Here is a 21,188-nt window from a genome sequence, read left to right as displayed (position 1 = left end):
CTCTGATCCCTGACAATGTTTATAAAATCAAATAGGTAATACATGACAATGAGGCCTTGTCCACGCCAAAACGTTTTTTTGATAAACGTTTTTCGTATATAAAAATATTACCGTCCACACGAGCATGTTTATAAAAAATATCTGTATCCACATACATACGCATGAATGCAATATAAACGCTGTCATTGAGCATTCCACACCAGTAGTCAGCAATATAATTTTAGCCCCGCTGGCCAATCAGACGGTCAGTGTGCAAGGTCTCTGTGCGTAACGTCTTTTCCGGATGAAGGATTAAAAAATACGCATACGAAGAAAACGCATCAGTGTGCAAACCTTTACTTGTTCAAGCAAGTCCCGCACTGGCATGTTCAAGCAAGTCCCGCGCTGTTGAATGTCCCACTTTCATCGAACATCAGAACGAACGTTGTTTACTTTAGAGGCGAGTTCTCTCTTGATGTGTTTACTTTAGAGGCGAGTTCTCTCTTGATGTGTTTACTTAATAGGCGAGTTCTCTCTTGATGTGTTTACTTTAGAGGCGAGTTCTCTCTTGATGTGTTTACTTTAGAGGCGAGTTCTCTCTTGATGTGTTTACTTTAGAGGCGAGTTCTCTTGACTTTGTCACCATCGCACTCGAAAGTTTTCTCAATATCGGAATCTGGGAACATGTTTTTAAAAAGCTCACCTATGCCATCGTTGCTGTTGTAGGATTGGTATTTAGTAGGGATGGGACGAAATATCGTATGGCGATATATCGCGATACAAAAACGTGACGATACCCGCGACAGTGTTGCAAAAAAATGTATCGCGAAATAAACTGTTTTATTTTCCATTAGTTACAGTTCTTGGGGAGGCGGGCGTTAAACGCACCCAACCCGAATCTGGCGAGTGGCAAGCCCATGGGCTCGTTTATAACGTTAGTCGTGAGTCCGCCAGTAGTCTCGCATAACCAGACCTATCTCCACACATCGCTTTGCACTATGCCAGTGCTGGAGAATAATACAACATATTGCGCAAGTGTGTGCGCGCAACGCGAGAGAGTTTACTATTGTGTGACTATAATTCCATAGTGTAAATAGTGTCAAAGAACTAGCTAGCTAGCTCAGAGGTGATGAGATGAGCTAGTCTGCTGCACACTTGCCAGCTAAAGAGCTAACTGGATGCACTTTATTATTTTACTTAAAGTAGATACAACAAGATTAGAATTGGGCTTTATGGTAATACCATAATGGCATATTTACAGTACATGGACAGTGGATTGAAGCATTGGAAATGTCTGATTTTTAAAAAAATGTACAAGTACATGTACGGCTTAATGTACAAGTACACCCCCTGGACACTGGTATGTCGAAGGGTCTTCACCCCCCCCCCCCCCCCGCAACAAACCTAGGGGAAACGCTGATCTTGTTGTATTTATGATATCGTATCGTGACTGTATTGTATCGTGAACCCCTGTATAGAGAGGTGCATCGTATTGTGAGTTGAGTGTATCGTCCCATCCCTAGTATTTAGCTACAGTATTTAGCGTCCGCAGCACCTCCACTGTAATGCTAGTGTTTATTGCCTAACATTTTGGTTATCAAATTTAGAACTTTTTAAGACCCTGCGGGAACCCTGTTTATTACGTCATTCTACTTTTTATTATTAATTACCTTATTTATTTTAATTTATTATATTATTGTTGATCTTGTATTCTGCTGAAATGCCAATGTCGAGGAACCTGAGCCTAAGAATTGTACTCTTGTGTACCCGTACATTGGATGTAATAAAAGCAATTCTGATTCTGATTCTGATGTGGGTAAATAGTAGTGTCATTAAGTCAGATGAGCACAGTAGCCTATGGGATCAGAGCAGAGTCTTTCGTAGTGTTACGGTACTACTGGTGTAAGGGAGTGTAAGGCAATAAAACCTTTTTAGCATGACAATTGTAATTCCGATGTTTTTTCAATACCACTTGCTAGCATAGTACAATGTCGACATTTAGGGAAGTTCCACTTCTTTTCTCCCATTCTCGTCCTCTGTGTTGATCGGAGATGCCTCCAAAGGCATCGGAAAACATAAAGTGAAGAAGAAGAATCTGTTCCCGGATTGTCCTCGTAAATGTGGACGCACCTTGGGATTTTCATCCCGCCTGCCATGCTTGCCTCAGCATTCAACATCCAAGGGATGCACTCTCATTGTCTGCATTTCGAGGTCAGGAATTTGCAGATCAGGTACATTTGCATGTTATTTTATCAGGTTTTCTGTATTATATGGGCTTTGGCAGTCACGGTGTTTTACAAATGTCCCATAGAGAGAGTCAACTAAAAGAGAACTTTGGGTTACGGTTTGTAACCCTGGTTCTCTGAAGGAGATGAGGCGTGAATGTATAGGGTTTCAGCAAATAGACAATAATACCAGCTCTAGCATGACAATGTTATTTCAATGTTTATTCAATTACATAAATTGTTACAAAACATAAAATAAAACATGCTGGAAATCTGCGCTAGTTTCCGAATAACCTGTCTGGGACTTCCTGGAACAACGCAAACAGTGCTAAATTAGTTTATCAGCTGCTCTCTTTTAGTTCACCCTCACTGGCTGTTCCTCAGTCGCACTCCCACACGGTAGGGCTTTGGAGCCTGTGTTATCCCGAAGATGAGATTATGGTCAGGAACGCGTCCGTCCTCAGGCACGACAAAATGACATTTCCGAAGCAACGTCACGAGAATCAGGAAGAGCTCCATACGTGCTAACCCCTCCCCCAGACACACACGAGAACCTGAGGAACACACACACACACACACACACACACACACACACACACGCACACACACACACACACACACACACACACACACACACACACACACACACACACACACACACACACACACACACACACACACACGCACACACGCACACACCATCACTATCCTCTGACACAGTGAGTAATTTACAGTAGTCTGTCTGGAGGTCTGGTGACAGAGAGGGAGTGGAGAGACAGTCTACAGATACACTGTTGGAGTTACTGTAACAGGGAGAGACAATTCTATATGGACACACTGATGTTCACTCTCTTTGCACCAACCATCTTCTGTTATATTCCAAATGATTGGGTTTCTTAATAGGACTGGTTGTTAAAATCCCTAAATATTCTGTATGAATATGGTTGGTTATTGAAGTGTAGTGAGTTGCAAACCTAACTAAGTCATTGGTAGATATTCCTATAAGGTTTGCATGAAAAATAAGTGTGTGTGAAGAAAGACCGCATTTTTCTGTTAATTAATCTCTCTCTCTGTGTGTGTGTGTGTGTGTATGTCTCTCTCTCTCTCTCTCTCTCTCTCTCTCTCTCGCTCGCACACACACACACACACACACACACACACACACACACACACACACACACACACACACACACACACACACACGCACACACACACACGTGTTTATTTTCTACCTACCAATTGAGAACGGCAGAAAGGCTTCTGGCCTCACAAACTCTCCATCCTTGTTGAGGAAGTTATCAGGGTTGAACTCGTGAGGGGACTTCCACTGGCCTTCTTCATGTAGCACAGAGGACAGGTTAGGAATCACCATCGTGCCCTGGAATAGTCAGAACAAAATTGTGAGGGAGTGAGAAGAAATACATGAAGAACAACTGACAGTAAAGGCAAAGGCAAAAGGCAAATGTATTTATATAGCACATATTCATACAATTAAATGCAAACTCATAGTGCTTTATATAACAACTGGTAACAATTCATTTAAATTTAATAACAATTAACAGATCAAATAGGTAATAATTTAAAATACAATAAATTAAAAACCGAACAAAAGAAGTGCAGTAAAATAACAATTTAAAAGGTTCAAGTTTAAAATCAATAAATACAAATAAATCAGTCAGTTAAAAACCTAGCCTAAACTGTCAGTATTTAAAATACAGTCAATTAAAAGCTGAACGGAGCATAACAGTCTCCATCTTATTTTTTAAAATGTAGATGGGGCTGAGCTAATGTTTTGTAAGTAAGTAAGTAACATTTATTTACAGCACACATTTTTCAACGACAAACACCCGCCCAAAGTGCTTAACAGATAAAAAGATCACTGGTAAAAGAGAAAAGCAAGATAAAATACAGATAGAATACAGATAAAATAGATAACTAGACTAGACTAGACACTAAAAACAAAGTGCAAAGCAAATAAAAGGGTTAAAAAGTGCAGTGTCGGGAGGCTCACCTCAGGTCAAAGGCCAGGGAGAAAAGATGTGTTTTAACTAGTTTCTTAAAAGCCTCGATGCTCTGGCTGGATCTGATGTGGAGGGGGAGACTATTTCAGAGCCTTCCAGTCCTTTGAGTTTGCACGCTCCTGAGAGCCAAGCATTTAGGGCTTTAAGTTGAAGTTACCTCTTGCCACCGAGGGGACGGGTCCGCTCATGAAGGTTTAAATCTGAAGCTTGCCAAGTCTATTGAACAGTTCTATAAAATCACGTCTCAGGTCTATTGAGCCACGTTTGTCATTTGTACCAACAGTGTTGAGGTGCTTTTTTCTGAGACAGTTATATTAGGAAGACAGTGGATATGTAATTCTTTAAATGGTAAATGGACTGACTTATATAGCGCCTTATTCCAAATCGCTTTACAATGGCCTCTCATTCACCCATTCACACATTCACACGCCCGCTCATTGGGAGCAATTTGGGGTTCAGTGTCTTGCCCAAGGACACTTCGACATGTGGCCAGTCGCGGCTCGAACCGCCGATCTGCCAACCTTGCGATCATTAGATGCCGGCTCTACCTCCTGCGCCACAGCCGGCCCAAAAATCTGTAGGTTTCTGATCACCGAGTCTCCAATCAACAAAGTATCTTTTGGAGGTGAAGGTGGGGGGGTTTCAGTCGCAGCATATCACACAGAGAAAGAGAAGAAGTAGTGGGTGTTGAGCTCATGTCTGCGGGCCGTGAAGGTGGGGGGGTCTGTTTCGGCTGCTGCATAGGAGAGATAGTGTGTGTCCTTGAGCTGTCTACGGGCCGGGGCCTCGCGGTCTTTGGTCTGGCTGTGAGCTCAGTATCTTAAGGCTTTGAAGCCATGCCAGATCGCTGCTGTACAGGCCTACCTGTTGCTAAATCTAATTAATATGTTTTTGTAGCTCTCAGGCTATGCTTCTAAAGTTGCAGAACTTTTCTAGGGGGGGGGGGGGTCATCTGTCCAATGAATTTTGCAGCTGACAGGTGCCTCGTTAATCTTGGGAAGTCTACGTCGTAATCCCAAACTTGCATGGGTGGAGACCATTAGCATAGCGATCCTCGAGGGCACAGAGCCTCGTCAGGAGTATTTTCCAATAAATCGACTCCCCGGGCAAGATCTACACAACGTACAGATGGTAGGCATAGTGATAGAAATAGCAGAGAAAGAATAAAAAGATAAAAAATAGTACTAAGCTTGAGAATTAAAGAAAGAAAGCAGTGTGAGGGGGAGCAAGCAAAAAGCATGTCTACCATCCTTCAACACCAAGGGCCGGTTGCATAAAGATAGACCCAGTCTTAGACTAATGCGGGGTACACACATAAGGAGTTTTTGGCCGGTTTTGGCACGATTTTCGGATGTCTGAAAACGACAGAAAACGCCCGGTTATCAGATGGATCTTAAGCGGGGTACACACATACGGATTTTCTGCGATTTCAGCGATTTTCGGATGTCTGAAAACAACAGAAAACGCCCGGTTATCAGATGGATCTTAACATTTTCCTATAACAGAATCCTGGGGTGTGAGGTGTGTTAAGAGTCAATCTCTCCCGCAAACCTGCTCGGAAAATGGGCGTGGCCGACAATCGTAAATGTGAAATGTGTTCAATACTTCCGACCAGAAATCATAGGGTTGCCAGATTGTTTGGTGGAATTAGCGGTTTTAGACTGTGGTTAGGGTGGAAAATATCATTCCCATCTGGCAACCCTGCTCGCCAATCAGGAAGGGAGCTGACTAGTCAGGGTACTACGTTAGATAATAATAACTTTATTTGTATAGCACTTTTCCTGCAAACGTTGCGGCTCAAAGTGCTTTAATCATTATATAATCTTAATTTAATTATTTTGTAATTTAAAGGCAATATTAAAAGGATGGGTTCACGCGAGATTTCTGGCTTGGGGAACGAGACTCTAGAGTCCGGAATCTGTCGTTCCCCACGCCCATTTTCCGAGCAGGTTGAGAGTTGAGAGTTGATTGCACAATTGAAGAGAATTGACTCTTAACACACCTCACACCCCAGGATTTTGTTATAGGAACATGTTAAGATCCATCTGATAACCGGGCGTTTTCTGTTGTTTTCAGACATCCGAAAATCGCTGAAATCGCAGAAAATCCGTATGTGTGTACCCGGCTCAAGGCTGTTCAATCCAAGATTTTGTTTCTTCATGTGTGGGGTCTGTCTCAGATAAGATTTCGGTTAAGATTTTGAAAATCCTTATGTGTGTAGCTGCCTTGAGATCTCACTTTAAGTCAGTCTTTCTATAGACTCTAAAATGTTCCTGTTGCATAAAGCTAGCCTATGAGTGACTAAAGCGGGGTACACACATAAGGATTTTCAGGACGATTTTCGGATGGCTGAAAACGACAGAAAACGCCCGATTATCAGATGGATCTTAACATTTTCCTATAACAAAATCCTGTGGTGTGAGGTGTGTTAAGAGTCAATTCTCTTCAATTGTGCAATCAACTCTCCCGACAACCTGCTCGGAAAATGGGCGTGGCCGGCAATCGTAAATGTCAAATGTGTTCAATACTTACGACCAGAAATCATAGGGTTGCCAGATTGTTTGGTGGAATTAGCGGTTTTAGACTGTGGTTAGGGTGGAAAATATCATTCCCATCTGGCAACCCTGCTCGCGAGTCCAACTATGAATGTAGCCAATCAAGAAGCGAGCTGACTTCTTCTTTTCGTTATTCGGCACTTTATTTGCCCTGTCGCACATGGTTGTCTCGTACAGGTCAGTCAGGGTACTACGTTAGATAATAATAATAATAATAATAATAACTTTATTTGTATAGCGCTTTTCCTGCAAACGTTGCGGCTCAAAGTGCTTTAATCATTATATAATCTTAATTTAATTATTTTGTAATTTAAAGGCAATATTAAAAGGATGGGTTCACGCGAGATTTCTGGCTTGGGGAATGAGACTCTAGAGAGTCTGGAGTCTGTCGTAACGAAAATCTTTATGTCTGTGGGGTGCTGAAATGGGGAAATCGGCACAAACCACACACAATACGATCAAGGCTGTTCAATCCAAGATTTTGTTTCTTCATGTGTGGGGTCTGTCTCAGATAAGATTTCAGTTAAGATTTTGAAAATCCTTATGTGTGTACCCCGCTTTAGGTAATGCGGGGTACACACATAAGGAGTTTTGGGCCGGTTTTGGCACGATTTTCGGATGTCTGAAAACGACAGAAAACGCCCGGTTATCAGATGGATCTTAACATTTTCCTATAACAAAATCCTGGGGTGTGAGGTGTGTTAAGAGTCAATTCTCTTCAATTGTCAATCAACTCTCAACCTGCTCGGAAAATGGGCGTGGGGAACGACAGATTCCAGACTCTCTAGTCTAGAGTCTCGTTCCCCAAGCCAGAAATCTCGCGTGAACCCATCCTTTTAACTCATTGACTGCCAAAGACGCCAATTGGCGTCTTATAGAATAGTAACGTTGACTGCCAAAGACGCCAATTGGCGTCTTATAGAATTTTTTTTTTTTTCGCGGGGATCGCGTTATTGACATGTTCTACACCTAGCGAGTGAATTTCAGACTTGGGTGTAATGTATTTCGGTCCCAGATGGGGGCAGTAGTTCGATAAAAGCCTGGAGAAGGAAGTGGCTTGCTGTGGGTTGTAGTAATGGCGAAACGGATCAGGGTATGTGCCAAACGCGGCGCGGAGCATTGCGGCGCGGAGCATTGCGGAGCATCGCGGAGCAGCGCGGTCAGCGCGACTCTTCAAACAGTTCAGAGTCGGATGATACAGAAAAAGTGCAGCAAAAAAAAAAAAAAAAAAAGTTCTGCAGAAAAAGCTCGTTTTCTCTGTTTATTGGTCAAAATCAGGTGTTTTTGCTGAAACCACCCTATGTTCTACGGCCGATTTCTAAACACTCAAAGAGGCTAGAAACAAACTTTCTTTTTCTGATGAAAGAAGAGAGTCTAAAGTTTTGGTAGATATGTTCAATGTTTATGTAGTCCGAAAAGTCAATATTTGGTGGGTCTTCAAAGTTCAGCGAAAATGCCCCAAAAGTCTGGCAGTGTGGAGCTCTCCGCTCTGATCATGGCTGGCAGTAATATTGCCTTTAAATTACAAAATAATTAAATTAAGATTATATAATGATTAAAGCACTTTGAGCCGCAACGTTTGCAGGAAAAGCGCTATACAAATAAAGTTATTATTATTAAGACGAAGTCAGCTCGCTTCTTGATTGGCGAGCAGGGTTGCCAGATGGGAATGACATTTTCCACCCTAACCACAGTCTAAAACCGCTAATTCCACCAAACAATCTGGCAACCCTATGATTTCTGGTCGGAAGTATTGAACACATTTCACATTTACGATTGCCGGCCACGCCCATTTTCCGAGCAGGTTGCCGGGAGAGATTGACTCTTAACACACCTCACACCCCAGGATTCTGTTATAGGAAAATGTTAAAATCCATCTGATAACCGGGCGTTTTCTGTTGTTTTCAGACATCCGAAAATCGCTGAAATCGCAGAAAATCCGTATGTGTGTACCCCGCTTAAGATTGACTTAAATAGCCTGTCACGCAATGCATTCTAGGTAAAATAACACTTGACAGAAAAAGAAACATGGCGGCCGAAACAGCTACACCTAGCGGCGGAAGATAATGAGAGATAAACTAAATTTTCTTCTGCTGAAAACGTATGTATATTGGAGGAATATAATGCAGAGAAAAGTATACTGCTTAGCAGTGTTAACCAGTGAAGTAGTTTACCGCGCTGGAGTTACAGTGTTAGCTAGCTACTAGCCCTGACTCGTTCCCATAGCAACACAGCTCTTAAATCAAGTTTAGCCAGGGGGGAAGGTGGCTAACTTTCTAACCTCAAAATAAGTCAGTCTTATTTTGTTATGCAACAGACAGACTAATGCGGGGTACACACATAAGGAGTTTTTGGCCGGTTTTGGCACGATTTTCGGATGTCTGAAAACGACAGAAAACGCCCGGTTATCAGATGGATCTTAAGCGGGGTACACACATACGGATTTTCTGCGATTTCAGCGATTTTCGGATGTCTGAAAACAACAGAAAACGCCCGGTTATCAGATGGATCTTAACATTTTCCTATAACAGAATCCTGGGGTGTGAGGTGTGTTAAGAGTCAATTCTCTTCAATTGTCAATCAACTCTCAACCTGCTCGGAAAATGGGCGTGGGGAACGACAGATTCCAGACTCTCTAGTCTAGAGTCTCGTTCCCCAAGCCAGAAATCTCGCGTGAACCCATCCTTTTAACTCATTGACTGCCAAAGACGCCAATTGGCGTCTTATAGAATAGTAACGTTGACTGCCAAAGACGCCAATTGGCGTCTTATAGATTTTTATTTTTTTTCGCGGGGATCGCGTTATTGACATGTTCTACACCTAGCGAGTGAATTTCAGACTTGGGTGTAATGTATTTCGGTCCCAGATGGGGGCAGTAGTTCGATAAAAGCCTGGAGAAGGAAGTGGCTTGCTGTGGGTTGTAGTAATGGCGAAACGGATCAGGGTATGTGCCAAACGCGGCGCGGAGCATTGCGGCGCGGAGCATTGCGGAGCATCGCGGAGCAGCGCGGTCATCGCGCGACTCTTCAAACAGTTCAGAGTCGGATGATACAGAAAAAGTGCAGCAAAAAAAAAAAAAAAAAAAGTTCTGCAGAAAAAGCTCGTTTTCTCTGTTTATTGGTCAAAATCAGGTGTTTTTGCTGAAACCACCCTATGTTCTACGGCCGATTTCTAAACACTCAAAGAGGCTAGAAACAAACTTTCTTTTTCTGATGAAAGAAGAGAGTCTAAAGTTTTGGTAGATATGTTCAATGTTTATGTAGTCCGAAAAGTCAATATTTGGTGGGTCTTCAAAGTTCAGCGAAAATGCCCCAAAAGTCTGGCAGTGTGGAGCTCTCCGCTCTGATCATGGCTGGCAGTAATATTGCCTTTAAATTACAAAATAATTAAATTAAGATTATATAATGATTAAAGCACTTTGAGCCGCAACGTTTGCAGGAAAAGCGCTATACAAATAAAGTTATTATTATTAAGACGAAGTCAGCTCGCTTCTTGATTGGCGAGCAGGGTTGCCAGATGGGAATGACATTTTCCACCCTAACCACAGTCTAAAACCGCTAATTCCACCAAACAATCTGGCAACCCTATGATTTCTGGTCGGAAGTATTGAACACATTTCACATTTACGATTGCCGGCCACGCCCATTTTCCGAGCAGGTTGCCGGGAGAGATTGACTCTTAACACACCTCACACCCCAGGATTCTGTTATAGGAAAATGTTAAAATCCATCTGATAACCGGGCGTTTTCTGTTGTTTTCAGACATCCGAAAATCGCTGAAATCGCAGAAAATCCGTATGTGTGTACCCCGCTTAAGACTGACTTAAATAGCCTGTCACGCAATGCATTCTAGGTAAAATAACACTTGACAGAAAAAGAAACATGGCGGCCGAAACAGCTACACCTAGCGGCGGAAGATAATGAGAGATAAACTAAATTTTCTTCTGCTGAAAACGTATGTATATTGGAGGAATATAATGCAGAGAAAAGTATACTGCTTAGCAGTGTTAACCAGTGAAGTAGTTTACCGCGCTGGAGTTACAGTGTTAGCTAGCTACTAGCCCTGACTCGTTCCCATAGCAACACAGCTCTTAAATCAAGTTTAGCCAGGGGGGAAGGTGGCTAACTTTCTAACCTCAAAATAAGTCAGTCTTATTTTGTTATGCAACAGACAGACTAATGCGGGGTACACACATAAGGAGTTTTTGGCCGGTTTTGGCACGATTTTCGGATGTCTGAAAACGACAGAAAACGCCCGGTTATCAGATGGATCTTAAGCGGGGTACACACATACGGATTTTCTGCGATTTCAGCGATTTTCGGATGTCTGAAAACAACAGAAAACGCCCGGTTATCAGATGGATCTTAACATTTTCCTATAACAGAATCCTGGGGTGTGAGGTGTGTTAAGAGTCAATCTCTCCCGGCAACCTGCTCGGAAAATGGGCGTGGCCGGCAATCGCAAATGTGAAATGTGTTCAATACTTCCGACCAGAAATCATAGGGTTGCCAGATTGTTTGGTGGAATTAGCGGTTTTAGACTGTGGTTAGGGTGGAAAATGTCATTCCCATCTGGCAACCCTGCTCGCCAATCAAGAAGCAAGCTGACTTCGTCTTAATAATAATAACTTTATTTGTATAGCGCTTTTCCTGCAAACGTTGCGGCTCAAAGTGCTTTAATCATTATATAATCTTAATTTAATTATTTGGTAATTTAAAGGCAATATTAAAAGGATGGGTTCACGCGAGATTTCTGGCTTGGGGAACGAGACTCTAGACTAGAGAGTCTGGAATCTGTCGTTCCCCACGCCCATTTTCCGAGCAGGTTGAGAGTTGATTGACAATTGAAGAGAATTTACTCTTAACACACCTCACACCCCAGGATTTTGTTATAGGAAAATGTTAAGCTCCATCTGATAACCGGGCGTTTTCTGTTGTTTTCAGACATCCGAAAATCGCTGAAATCGCAGAAAATCCGTATGTGTGTACCCCGCTCAAGGCTGTTCAATCCAAGATTTTGTTTCTTCATGTGTGGGGTCTGTCTCAGATAAGATTTCGGTTAAGATTTTGAAAATCCTTATGTGTGTACCCCGCTTTAATTAGCCAGGTCTAACCTGAGAATATAAAACTAGTCTAAGGCTTAGACCAGTCTTAATCTATCTTTATGCAACCGGCCTCAGAAACTATCATTTAGACTTACAGAGAGTATCCAGGGAGAGATTGTTAAGTCGTAACGTGTTTCCGGGTCCAACGTTGGCTGAGGCGCTGTCTTCGAAATGCCGAAATAATAATAATAATTAATTATATTTATATAGCGCTTTTCCGAGGCTCAAATACCCTGACAATATGGAGAAAATGGGAAAGTATTGTGTCCCTTGTTGTATGAATAGATCCGAGTCTAAAAAACGATTAAACTGTCATTCTACCGCTGTAGTTCACTGGTACTCTGGTGCAGAGAATTTCTGGTTAGGACCCGGAAATGGCTAAACGTCACTTTTGACGTCAGACTTAACAACGGTGTTGCCAGATTGGTCTGATGTTTACCAGCCCAATAAGTGCTCAAAATCCACCCAAATTGATAAAAACCAGCCCAAATGTTATAGCATATAATATATCGTAATCAGTGATGCCGGTAACTGCCGGTAACGCGTTACTAAGTAATGCGAGGTACACACATAAGGAGTTTTTGGCCGGTTTTGGCACGATTTTTGGATGTCTGAAAACGACAGAAAACGAGAGAAAACGCCCGATTGTCAGATGGATCTTAACATTTTCCTATAACAAAATCCTGTGGTGTGAGGTGTGTTAAGAGTCAATTCTCTTCAATTGTGCAATCAACTCTCAACTCTCAATCAACTCTCAACCTGCTCGGAAAATGGGCGTGGGGAACGACAGATTCCGTTCCCCAAGCCAGAAATCTCGCGTGAACCCATCCTTTTAATATTGCCTTTAAATTACAAAATAATTAAATTAAGATTATATAATGATTAAAGCACTTTGAGCCGCAACGTTTGCAGGAAAAGCGCTATACAAATAAAGTTATTATTATCTAACGTAGTACCCTGACTAGTCAGCTCGCTTCCTGATTGGCGAGCAGGGTTGCCAGATGGGAATGACATTTTCCACCCTAACCACAGTCTAAAACCGCTAATTCCACCAAACAATCTGGCAACCCTATGGTTTCTGGTCGGAAGTATTGAACACATTTCACATTTACGATTGCCGGCCACGCCCATTTTCCGAGCAGGTTGCCGGGAGAGATTGACTCTTAACACACCTCACACCCCAGGATTCTGTTATAGGAAAATGTTAAGATCCATCTGATAACCGGGCGTTTTCTGTTTTACATCCGAAAATCGCTGAAATCGCAGAAAATCCGTATGTGTGTACCCCGCTTAACGCGTTACTCTAATCTGAATACTTTTTTCAGTAACAAGTATTCTAACGCGATACTATTTCCAAATCAGTAATCAGATTAAAGTTACTTATTCAAGTGACTGTGCATTACTATTGCGTTACTACCTCATAACTTAGGCTAAATGCAGTATTTCTTTGTAATGTTCGATAGTAAACAAACATTTGTTTGCTTTTCTCGCGTCTTGGGGAGTGACGTCAGTGCTCACGTTTTCAACACGAGGTTGCTATGGAAAGCCCTCTCCGCTAAAATGGACTCGCGTATCATAGCCAATGAGGGACCTTGAATCAAGGCACTCATACATATTAATGAGGAGTGTCGCGTCATCGCTCACGTGTATCACCACGCTGATTGCACAGTGTAAACAGAAGCGTAGCCTACACAATGGAGCGAGAACAGAGATATGCGTTAAATAGCTGGAAATATAAGGATTATTTTGAGTTTGTGTCAGCAAAGGATGACAAGAACATAAATGTTCGTTGTACATATTGTAGTTCTCATATTGTAGTTCTCATATTGTAGTTCTCATACTGTAGTTCTCATATTGTAGTTATCATATTGTAGTTCTCATACTGTAGTTCTCATATTGTAGTTCTCATATTGTAGTTCTCCTACTGTAGTTATCATATTGTAGTTATCATATTGTAGTTATCATATTGTAGTTATCATATTGTAGTTATCATATTGTAGTTATCATATTGTAGTTCTCGCTAGACGCCTAGAAGGAACAGACTTTCTGACAAGAGGTTTGAGAAGCTTCTGTTAATGAGATACAACCACTGGTTTACTCGCCCCTCTCCACTGTTTCACTCATAGTGTGTTCATGGCCTCCATAGCGTGTTCATGGCCTCCTTCCAGTCTTGACAGCTGAGTTCACTCTTCATTGATAAACTCAGACTCACCCAGTTTAGGATTAGGATTATATTAGGATCATATCTGAATGGTCAGGGTAGGTTTTAGGTTTTGTGAAACCACTCCTTGCTAGTTACTGTTAAATAAAGATTATATTTATTTTATTGTTTAAAAACAAGTATTTATGTTGGGTGAGGCAAAGAAAGACTCTTTATTTTGTTGTTTTAAGTTATTGTTTAAAGTTTAATTATGTAATTTAAGTTACTGTTAAAATAAAGTGAGTTTTGGCAAAACCAGTTTTCATTTTTATGTTGCGGGGGTGGGGGGGGGGGGGGGTCGGGTGCCTAGGCAGCTGCCAATAGTAACTAAAAAAGTAACTAGTAATCTAACTTAGTTACTTTTAAAATCAAGTAATCAGTAAAGTTACTAGATTACTTTTTAAAGGAGTAATCAGTAATCAGTAATCAGAATACTTTTTCAAAGTAACTGTGGCAACACTGATCGTAATACATGTAAAAAAACGTTTTACCAAAAAAAGCCCTACTTCCGTAGGCGGACACATGCGTTCTACACATGCGCAGTAGATCACTATGATGGTCACCGTTGATATTTTGGACACCTCTGCTTGTTACTGGCACGGCAAAACCTCTCACACTAGGCAAGCAACAGGCCTTATGTTTGTTGGTCGCACAGTGCCCCTTCAAATCGTTGTATTGGGCCCTGATGTTGGTATTGCAAAATGTGCAGTGGGCCTTGGATTCATCCACACTTGTCGTTATCCAGGTGTTGAGAATGGGATCCTTTTCCCATTCCGTTCGGTAGGTTTTTTTGTATTTTCCCCACTTTGGCATGTTGAAAGCTTCAGCTAGTTAGCTACTAGGTTTGATCTCAGTCAGTACCAGTGCCAAGGCGCCAACTTTGCCAAGTTGACTCTAGCGCCCCCCAGTGGCTAGAGAATCCCACAACTCCAATGTGATAACAGGCTCTCTCCCGGGAACGCCAGCTATTGAGTGAGTGTGATTGTGGTAAAGTCAATTGAATGTAGTTCGCCTAGTATCCACTAGAGGGCTCTAACCTAAACTATACCTTGTGCCTAGTCTGTTTATACAGAGAGTGAATCACAGTTGTTCCTGACTGTAAACAGTGTTGTTCAAGGCTTCTGTGTAGACACTACGGAGTACTAAAGAGATCATTTTATTATACAAGCTGCGTGTTGTGAGTTATTACAGTGATACATGTTTCTGAACCAGCCCAACTCAGGGAAACCAGCCCTCTGTCCACCAGCCCAAGCCCAATTTTACCAGCCCAATGCAACCTAAACCAGCCCAATTGGGCTGGAGAACCGCCCATCTGGCAACACTGTCTAAAAGGTCAGTGACATTCTGCATCCATCATGACCACACCTTGTAGATCAGGGCATGTGATGCTAAATGAAGGGACAAAACATTAGTTGTTATGGCAACTCTCACCTTGGGCAGCTGGTAACCACGGAGTTGCGTGCTGCGGTTGACAGTGTGGAACACGCTAAGGGGCACAATGTCAGAGATACGCTGCGTCTCGTGGATCACGGCTTGAATGTACGGCATGGCGTGTCTGTCCTCATATGAGGCGTGTGCACGTCCCTCAAGCACCGCATCAATCTCCTTGTGACACCGCTCTGTGGAAAGGAATTATGTCCTATAAGCACCACCAACACAGTGTGTGTGTGTGTACGTGTGTGTGTGTGTGTGTGTGTGTGTGTACTCACCCTGGAGGTGTTGGTCAGTCATTAAGGTCAGTAAGGCACAGCGAAGGGTGTTTGAGGTGGTGTCTGTCCCGGCGATGAACAGATCAAGCAACATTATCACCATCTGAGTCTCATTAAATGAGCCTCCATCAGCACTCTGATAACACACACACACAATGCAAGTTATTTCTACATCTCACTCTGCCCTTCTCCCCCCAGCTGGGTTGTTCCATGTTCATTGAGGAGCACCACTCTCTTGTCTGATTGGTTACCTTATCCATCTGGTCCAAGTAGCAGTCAAGGAGGTCCCTGGGCTCTCCTGCGACCCTTGACTTTTTGTGTTCGATCACAACTTTCTGGAAATGTTCTTTCATCTGATTGTAGTTGTGAAAGGCTTTCTTGAATGGCAAGGGGAGGACCCTCAGGACCGGCATGACTTCATAGAGCTAAAACAAATACATCAGTGGGTCCAAACTCCATAGAAATTTGAAAATGTGCAGCAGAAACCAATCTAGATGATGATAACTATCATAAATCGTGTTATTAATGCTATCTATCATAACTTAAAGTAGTGATAGTGGTGATAATATAGTACTGGAAGCAGCAGTCAAAGCAGTAGAGGTAATGATAAGTTGTTCAAATTGTACTGTACCATGGCCCAAGGTCCAATGGCAAGATTAGTGAGCTCCTGGATTCCATTGAGTAGGGTCTGGAAGAATGGGTCCTCATACTCAAATCTGTCCCCAAAAATCACCGAGCAGATGATGTTAGATGAAGCCTGATGGAACAGGATCTGAGGATCCATAGACCTGCCTGCCAGGACAAACCAACAACCCCAGCACCATTCAACACACACAGGCAAGACTAACAAAGAGCTGAATACACAGACAGGACAGAGCAACAATCACCACACTAACATTGTACTTATTCCAAATGTGAATACTTACATAACTAGTGTTAATGTCACATTGAAAGTATGGAGATAATAACATCAACAGAATAGATGTTGGAACTATAGGGTATCTGTAACACCAGTTTGTTGTTTTTTTACCAGCACTGGTCTCCAGCTGAGAGCAGATGTTGGAGACCTCCTCTAGGATGCGATCTTCCATGGAGCGTTTACCCATACCAAAGTTCCTCAGTGTGGACAGAGCAAAGCGCCGGTGATCCTTCCAGCTGGGGCCATAATCCGCCAGAATGATCCCTGATGAACACACACACACACACACTTGTCTTCTTCTTCTTTTAAAGTTGGGCCCAAAGGATTTCCTTGTCCCCTAACAATGCTATAATACCATACTGTAAATATGTGTGTGTTTGTGTGTGTGTTTGTGCTCAGCACTTGATAACTGATGTAAGACTACTCCTGTCTGGACCAGTCCTATAGTGTTTACCAATATAAAACTCATGGATGAGTTCCAGTTCTGAGTACCTTTGCCCTCAGTAATGTGGCTGAGCATGATGTGGTTAGGTCGTCCTGAAAACTCGGTGGCGTGAGTGACCAGCGCCTCACGAATCACCTCCAAGCTGTTCAGCACCACAACGGGCCGCCAACCGATGTATATGCTGAACACGTTTCCATAGTGCTTTGACAGCTGAGAGAGAGAGAGGCACATTTACAGACATGTTGACAAAAGTGCATTGTCCCTGTAAAGTAAATAAAGTATAGTTTATTTAAAGTTAAGGAGAGTAAAAGTAAAAAGAGAGAAGTATCTGTTGTTGCTGAAAAAGCCCATAAATCAATTGGGATTCTGTAAATAAATGATATCTGAAAATAGTGGACTTTGTTTCCAGGGGTAATGGAATTCAACTCAGTCCCTGGAACCTGGCCTATTCTGGAAAATGTCACAGTGGCTACTGCTGCTCATGTGATGAAAACCTCTCAGTTCATCTTGATGAAACATGTAAATTGTGTTAAATAGGCCAGAAAGGAATACTCTAGGAAAAATCACTTAGATAGAAAACCCAATGTAACCCAACCTTCCAGTCACTGAGGTTACTGATGTTCTCTTACCCTGTCCAGGTCCTTCAGGGGGTCAGTGGGGTTCAGCTGCAGCAGGTTGCCAAAGAGGGGCCAGGGACGGGGTCCTGGAGGGAAGCCGCTGGGCCGGCGGACCCAGAGGAAGAAGAAGAGGAGCACGGAAAAGAGCACCAACACCACCGACCAAAACATTGTGACTGCACTTTGCTCTTACTGGTGAGCTATTTATTTTATTGCAATCACATACACATGCACATGTAGGCAATCATACACACACACACACACACACACACACACACACACACACACACACACACACACAGAAGAGGTGGGAGGAGGCTCAGGAGCACTGCAGACAGCAGTACACTGACCTTACCTGATCTGTGATTCAGCAGAAATCATTCTGGGCCAAATGTGAGCTCTTGTGTTGAAATATATCAGGGCTGGATTTGTCATGTCAGGCAAGACTTTCACCTCTGCTTGGCCAGGGAGAACATTGCCTGTGATGTTGACGAGGATCTTGTGGCCATTGTGTAGAGTATATGTAGAAGGCTTATTTGCTTTTTTCTATTGTTTGTTCTGTATGAAGAACACTTTACAAATGAATGAATGAATGAATGAATGAATGAATGAATGAATGAATGAATGAATGGTCTTTATTGTCATTGCTATAGTACAGGTACCAAACAACGAAATTTGGGAGGGGGGGCTCCCCTGGTGCTAGGAAAGAAAAAAAAACTAAAAAAACAAGAAGGGAAAGGAGCTGGTTTACATAAATAAAGACTATGTACACTATCCACTATACTATACTGTACAGATAAAACACTGTGCTGTACTCTATGCTATGCTATACCTATTCTAACATTTCCTATTTCTCTGCAACCTTATGTACCCTAGGGTCATATTGCACATAGTGTTATTGCACATTCATTTAAAGTGTCGCAGTTTGCAGGCTTTGCAAATCCAACTGTCAACTGTAATTTGCAGGCTTTGCAAATCCAACTGTCATTGCTGAGATGTGTACAGTATTTCAGAATAATATATATATTTTTCTATTCTTGTATTTGTGTGTTTTATATTTGAGTTTGAAAACATACTGTACTACTACTGTACATATGTAGTGTAACACTGTGTAACAAATGCAAAAAGCCTACTGATAATCTTATTATAGTAGTGTTTTCCGCTGATCATACTGCTTTCCATTGTGCACACCAGTGTTCAATTGGTTCTTACAAGTGTCTATTCATTTGATGGTGTGTGTGTGTCATTTGACGACAACATTTCATTTTGAGAAGACATAACATTATTTTGCATGCAGTGTTTCCTTTTGCAAGAGATTTGTGGAGGGTTTTGAACTTTTTTCTGTTTTTTTATTTTATTTTATTGCTATCCTACCTTTTTGCCCCATGGATATGATTTTGTTTGTAGTTTCTTTTATCTTACTTACATGTATTAAGTGTTCTTTGTGTTATATTAAAACCTAGCTATTGATGGGAGTGGAACTATGTACAAGCCTTCATTCCCTCCTTGCACCGTTTCATGTGTGCTAAAAAACAAACAAAATCAGCCACATTACTGAGGGCAAAGGTACTCAGAACTGCAACTCATCCTGACAGAGTTTTGTAGTGGTAAACACTATAGGACTGGTCCAGACAGGAGTAATCTTACATCAGTTAGTATTGAGCACAAACACTCACACATATTGACAGTATGATATTATAGCATTGTTAGGGGGCAAGGAAGGGGGCAAGGAAATCCTTTGGGTTCTCTAGGCTTAGGAACTTGTGTTTTGCCAGGATGTTACAGTGATGAAAGGATTGAGGGTTTTTGTCTTTCAGGGCTTTCTTGTACAGAGACTCTGTGATTTTGTCAGATTATTTCAGATGTGCCTGAAATTCTGAAGGTTAAATTTGATTGAGTTTGACATCTTTTTTATTTGACTCTTGAAGGTCAAAGTGGAGTACCCAAGGTATTTGAACTCGGTCAAGATATCAAGCTCTTCACCATTTAAAAAAACACTGGAATGTGTTACATTTTGGGGACGTTTGCTCATACAACGTTTTTTTGGGCATTCAAAAGGAGACAAGATTCAGTCAGCCAGTCCTGAATGTCTGACATTGCAGATGTGAGGACATGGGAGACCTCCCTGAGGTTTTTGGCCTCAGTGAAGATCACCGCATCATCCGCATACATCTGGGTGTAGATGTTCTGACAGATGTTGGGAAGACTGTTGATAAACAGGGAGAATAGAATTCTGTGGGACACCGACATTACAAGGAAGATTGAGAGATTTTACACTTTCGACAGTGACATGTTGTCTCCTATTGAACCCTGTCCAAGGAGGAGGAGGTCTTGTAACCTGGGACTGTCAGGAGAGGCTGAGAGGTGTTCTGTGTGGAGGCTCTGTGGTAACTTAAACCTACTGTATGTAGGCTCAGTGTATATTATTGCCATGTAACATATGTGTTTGCCATTAACTGTACCTGTGTGCTCTATATATTCCATTGAGTGTTGGATCCATACTGTCTTCTTTACCTTGTATGTAACTGTACCTTCAGAATCAGAATCAGAAGACTTTATTGCCATGACATATAAACATGTTAGGAATTTGGTTTGGTACAGTGGAGCACAGTTTACAACAGGACAGGTGCAAGACAGGACAAGACAGTGCAAACCAACATCATAGTGCAAAAAGTAATAAATAAATATAAATATAAGAAGTGCAAAAGTGCCAAGAGATCAAGTGTTCAGGTCAAGACAGTCCCTCTGAGTGGGGGTGGAGGGAGGGTAGATAGGGGCTCAATGTGTTTTTTACCTGTATAAATAAAGGTTAAATAAAAAAAAAGATGGGGTGGGGGGGGGGGGGGGGGGAGCCGGATGGCCGTGGGGAAAAAGCTGTGTGAGTGTCGGGCCTTCACAGTTTTTAGTGACCGCAACCTCCTGCCTGAGGGGAGCGGGACGAAGAGACCGTGGCCTGGGTGTGCGGGGTCAGCCATGATCTTCCTGGCCCTCCCCAAAGCCCTACTTTTAAACAGGGCCTCAAGGGGGGGCAAAGGGCAGCCAATCACTCTCCCTGCTGAGCGTATCCCCCGCTGCAGCTTGAATAGTTTAATGACCACACGACCTAGGTCGGTGGAATTATGAATAAACACAAAAACACTTGCACCTGTAGTGTAGATGGTTGTAATGTATTTTACTGTGTTTTGTGTGTTCATTAATGATCACAGATGAAGTTTGTTTGATTGTAAAAAAAAATGAAATGCTTTGTACTGCCATCCCGTTTTTATTATCATGGGTTTGCTGCCCCATAGTGGTGATGGAATTCCTTCCCTCTGCACTCACTTTGCTTGCAACTTGAGTGTCCAATGACCTGGGACCTGTTCAAATACTTCTTCCTTGCTTAGAGTGACTCATCGGTCTCTGGATCGGTGACAC

The 21,188-nt window shown here is 42.3% G+C and overlaps 1 protein-coding gene and 1 long non-coding RNA gene across 2 annotated transcripts; one reads left to right on the top strand and one right to left on the bottom strand.

Annotated features, from left to right (window-relative positions):
• Positions 1–2,400: 2,400 nt before the first annotated feature.
• Positions 2,401–17,969, bottom strand: LOC308168099 (cytochrome P450 2F2-like). Its single transcript, XM_080542574.1, has 9 exons — positions 17,787–17,969; positions 17,205–17,367; positions 16,824–16,976; positions 16,425–16,585; positions 16,045–16,218; positions 15,794–15,929; positions 15,516–15,703; positions 3,441–3,582; positions 2,401–2,758 (listed from the first exon to the last, which is right to left on the bottom strand). The coding sequence occupies exons 1-9, from the start codon at positions 17,943–17,945 to the stop codon at positions 2,571–2,573; spliced, it is 1,464 nt and encodes a 487-aa protein (XP_080398700.1). The 5' UTR covers positions 17,946–17,969; the 3' UTR covers positions 2,401–2,570.
• On the top strand, positions 17,798–20,269 carry LOC308168108. Its single transcript, XR_013937722.1, has 2 exons — positions 17,798–17,969; positions 19,703–20,269. It is a non-coding gene; the product is annotated as an uncharacterized lncRNA (long non-coding RNA).
• Positions 20,270–21,188: the final 919 nt, after the last annotated feature.

This window comes from Nansenia antarctica (genome assembly GCF_963989245.1).
Source record: "Nansenia antarctica genome assembly, chromosome: 1".
Lineage (NCBI taxonomy): Eukaryota > Metazoa > Chordata > Actinopteri > Argentiniformes > Microstomatidae > Nansenia > Nansenia antarctica.
Note: the sequence above shows the minus strand (reverse complement) of the source record. Positions and strands in the feature narration are given on the sequence as shown.

Coding starts and splice junctions, on each gene's coding strand:
- LOC308168099 (XM_080542574.1), bottom strand. CDS start 17,945: ATGTTTTGGTCGGTGGTGTTGGTGCTCTTTTCCGTGCTCCTCTTCTTC. Junction 15,930..16,044: donor ACTTGGACCAGATGGATAAG/GTAACCAATCAG, acceptor GTGTGTTATCAG/AGTGCTGATGGAGGCTCATT. Junction 15,704..15,793: donor GACTGACCAACACCTCCAGG/GTGAGTACACAC, acceptor TCCTTTCCACAG/AGCGGTGTCACAAGGAGATT.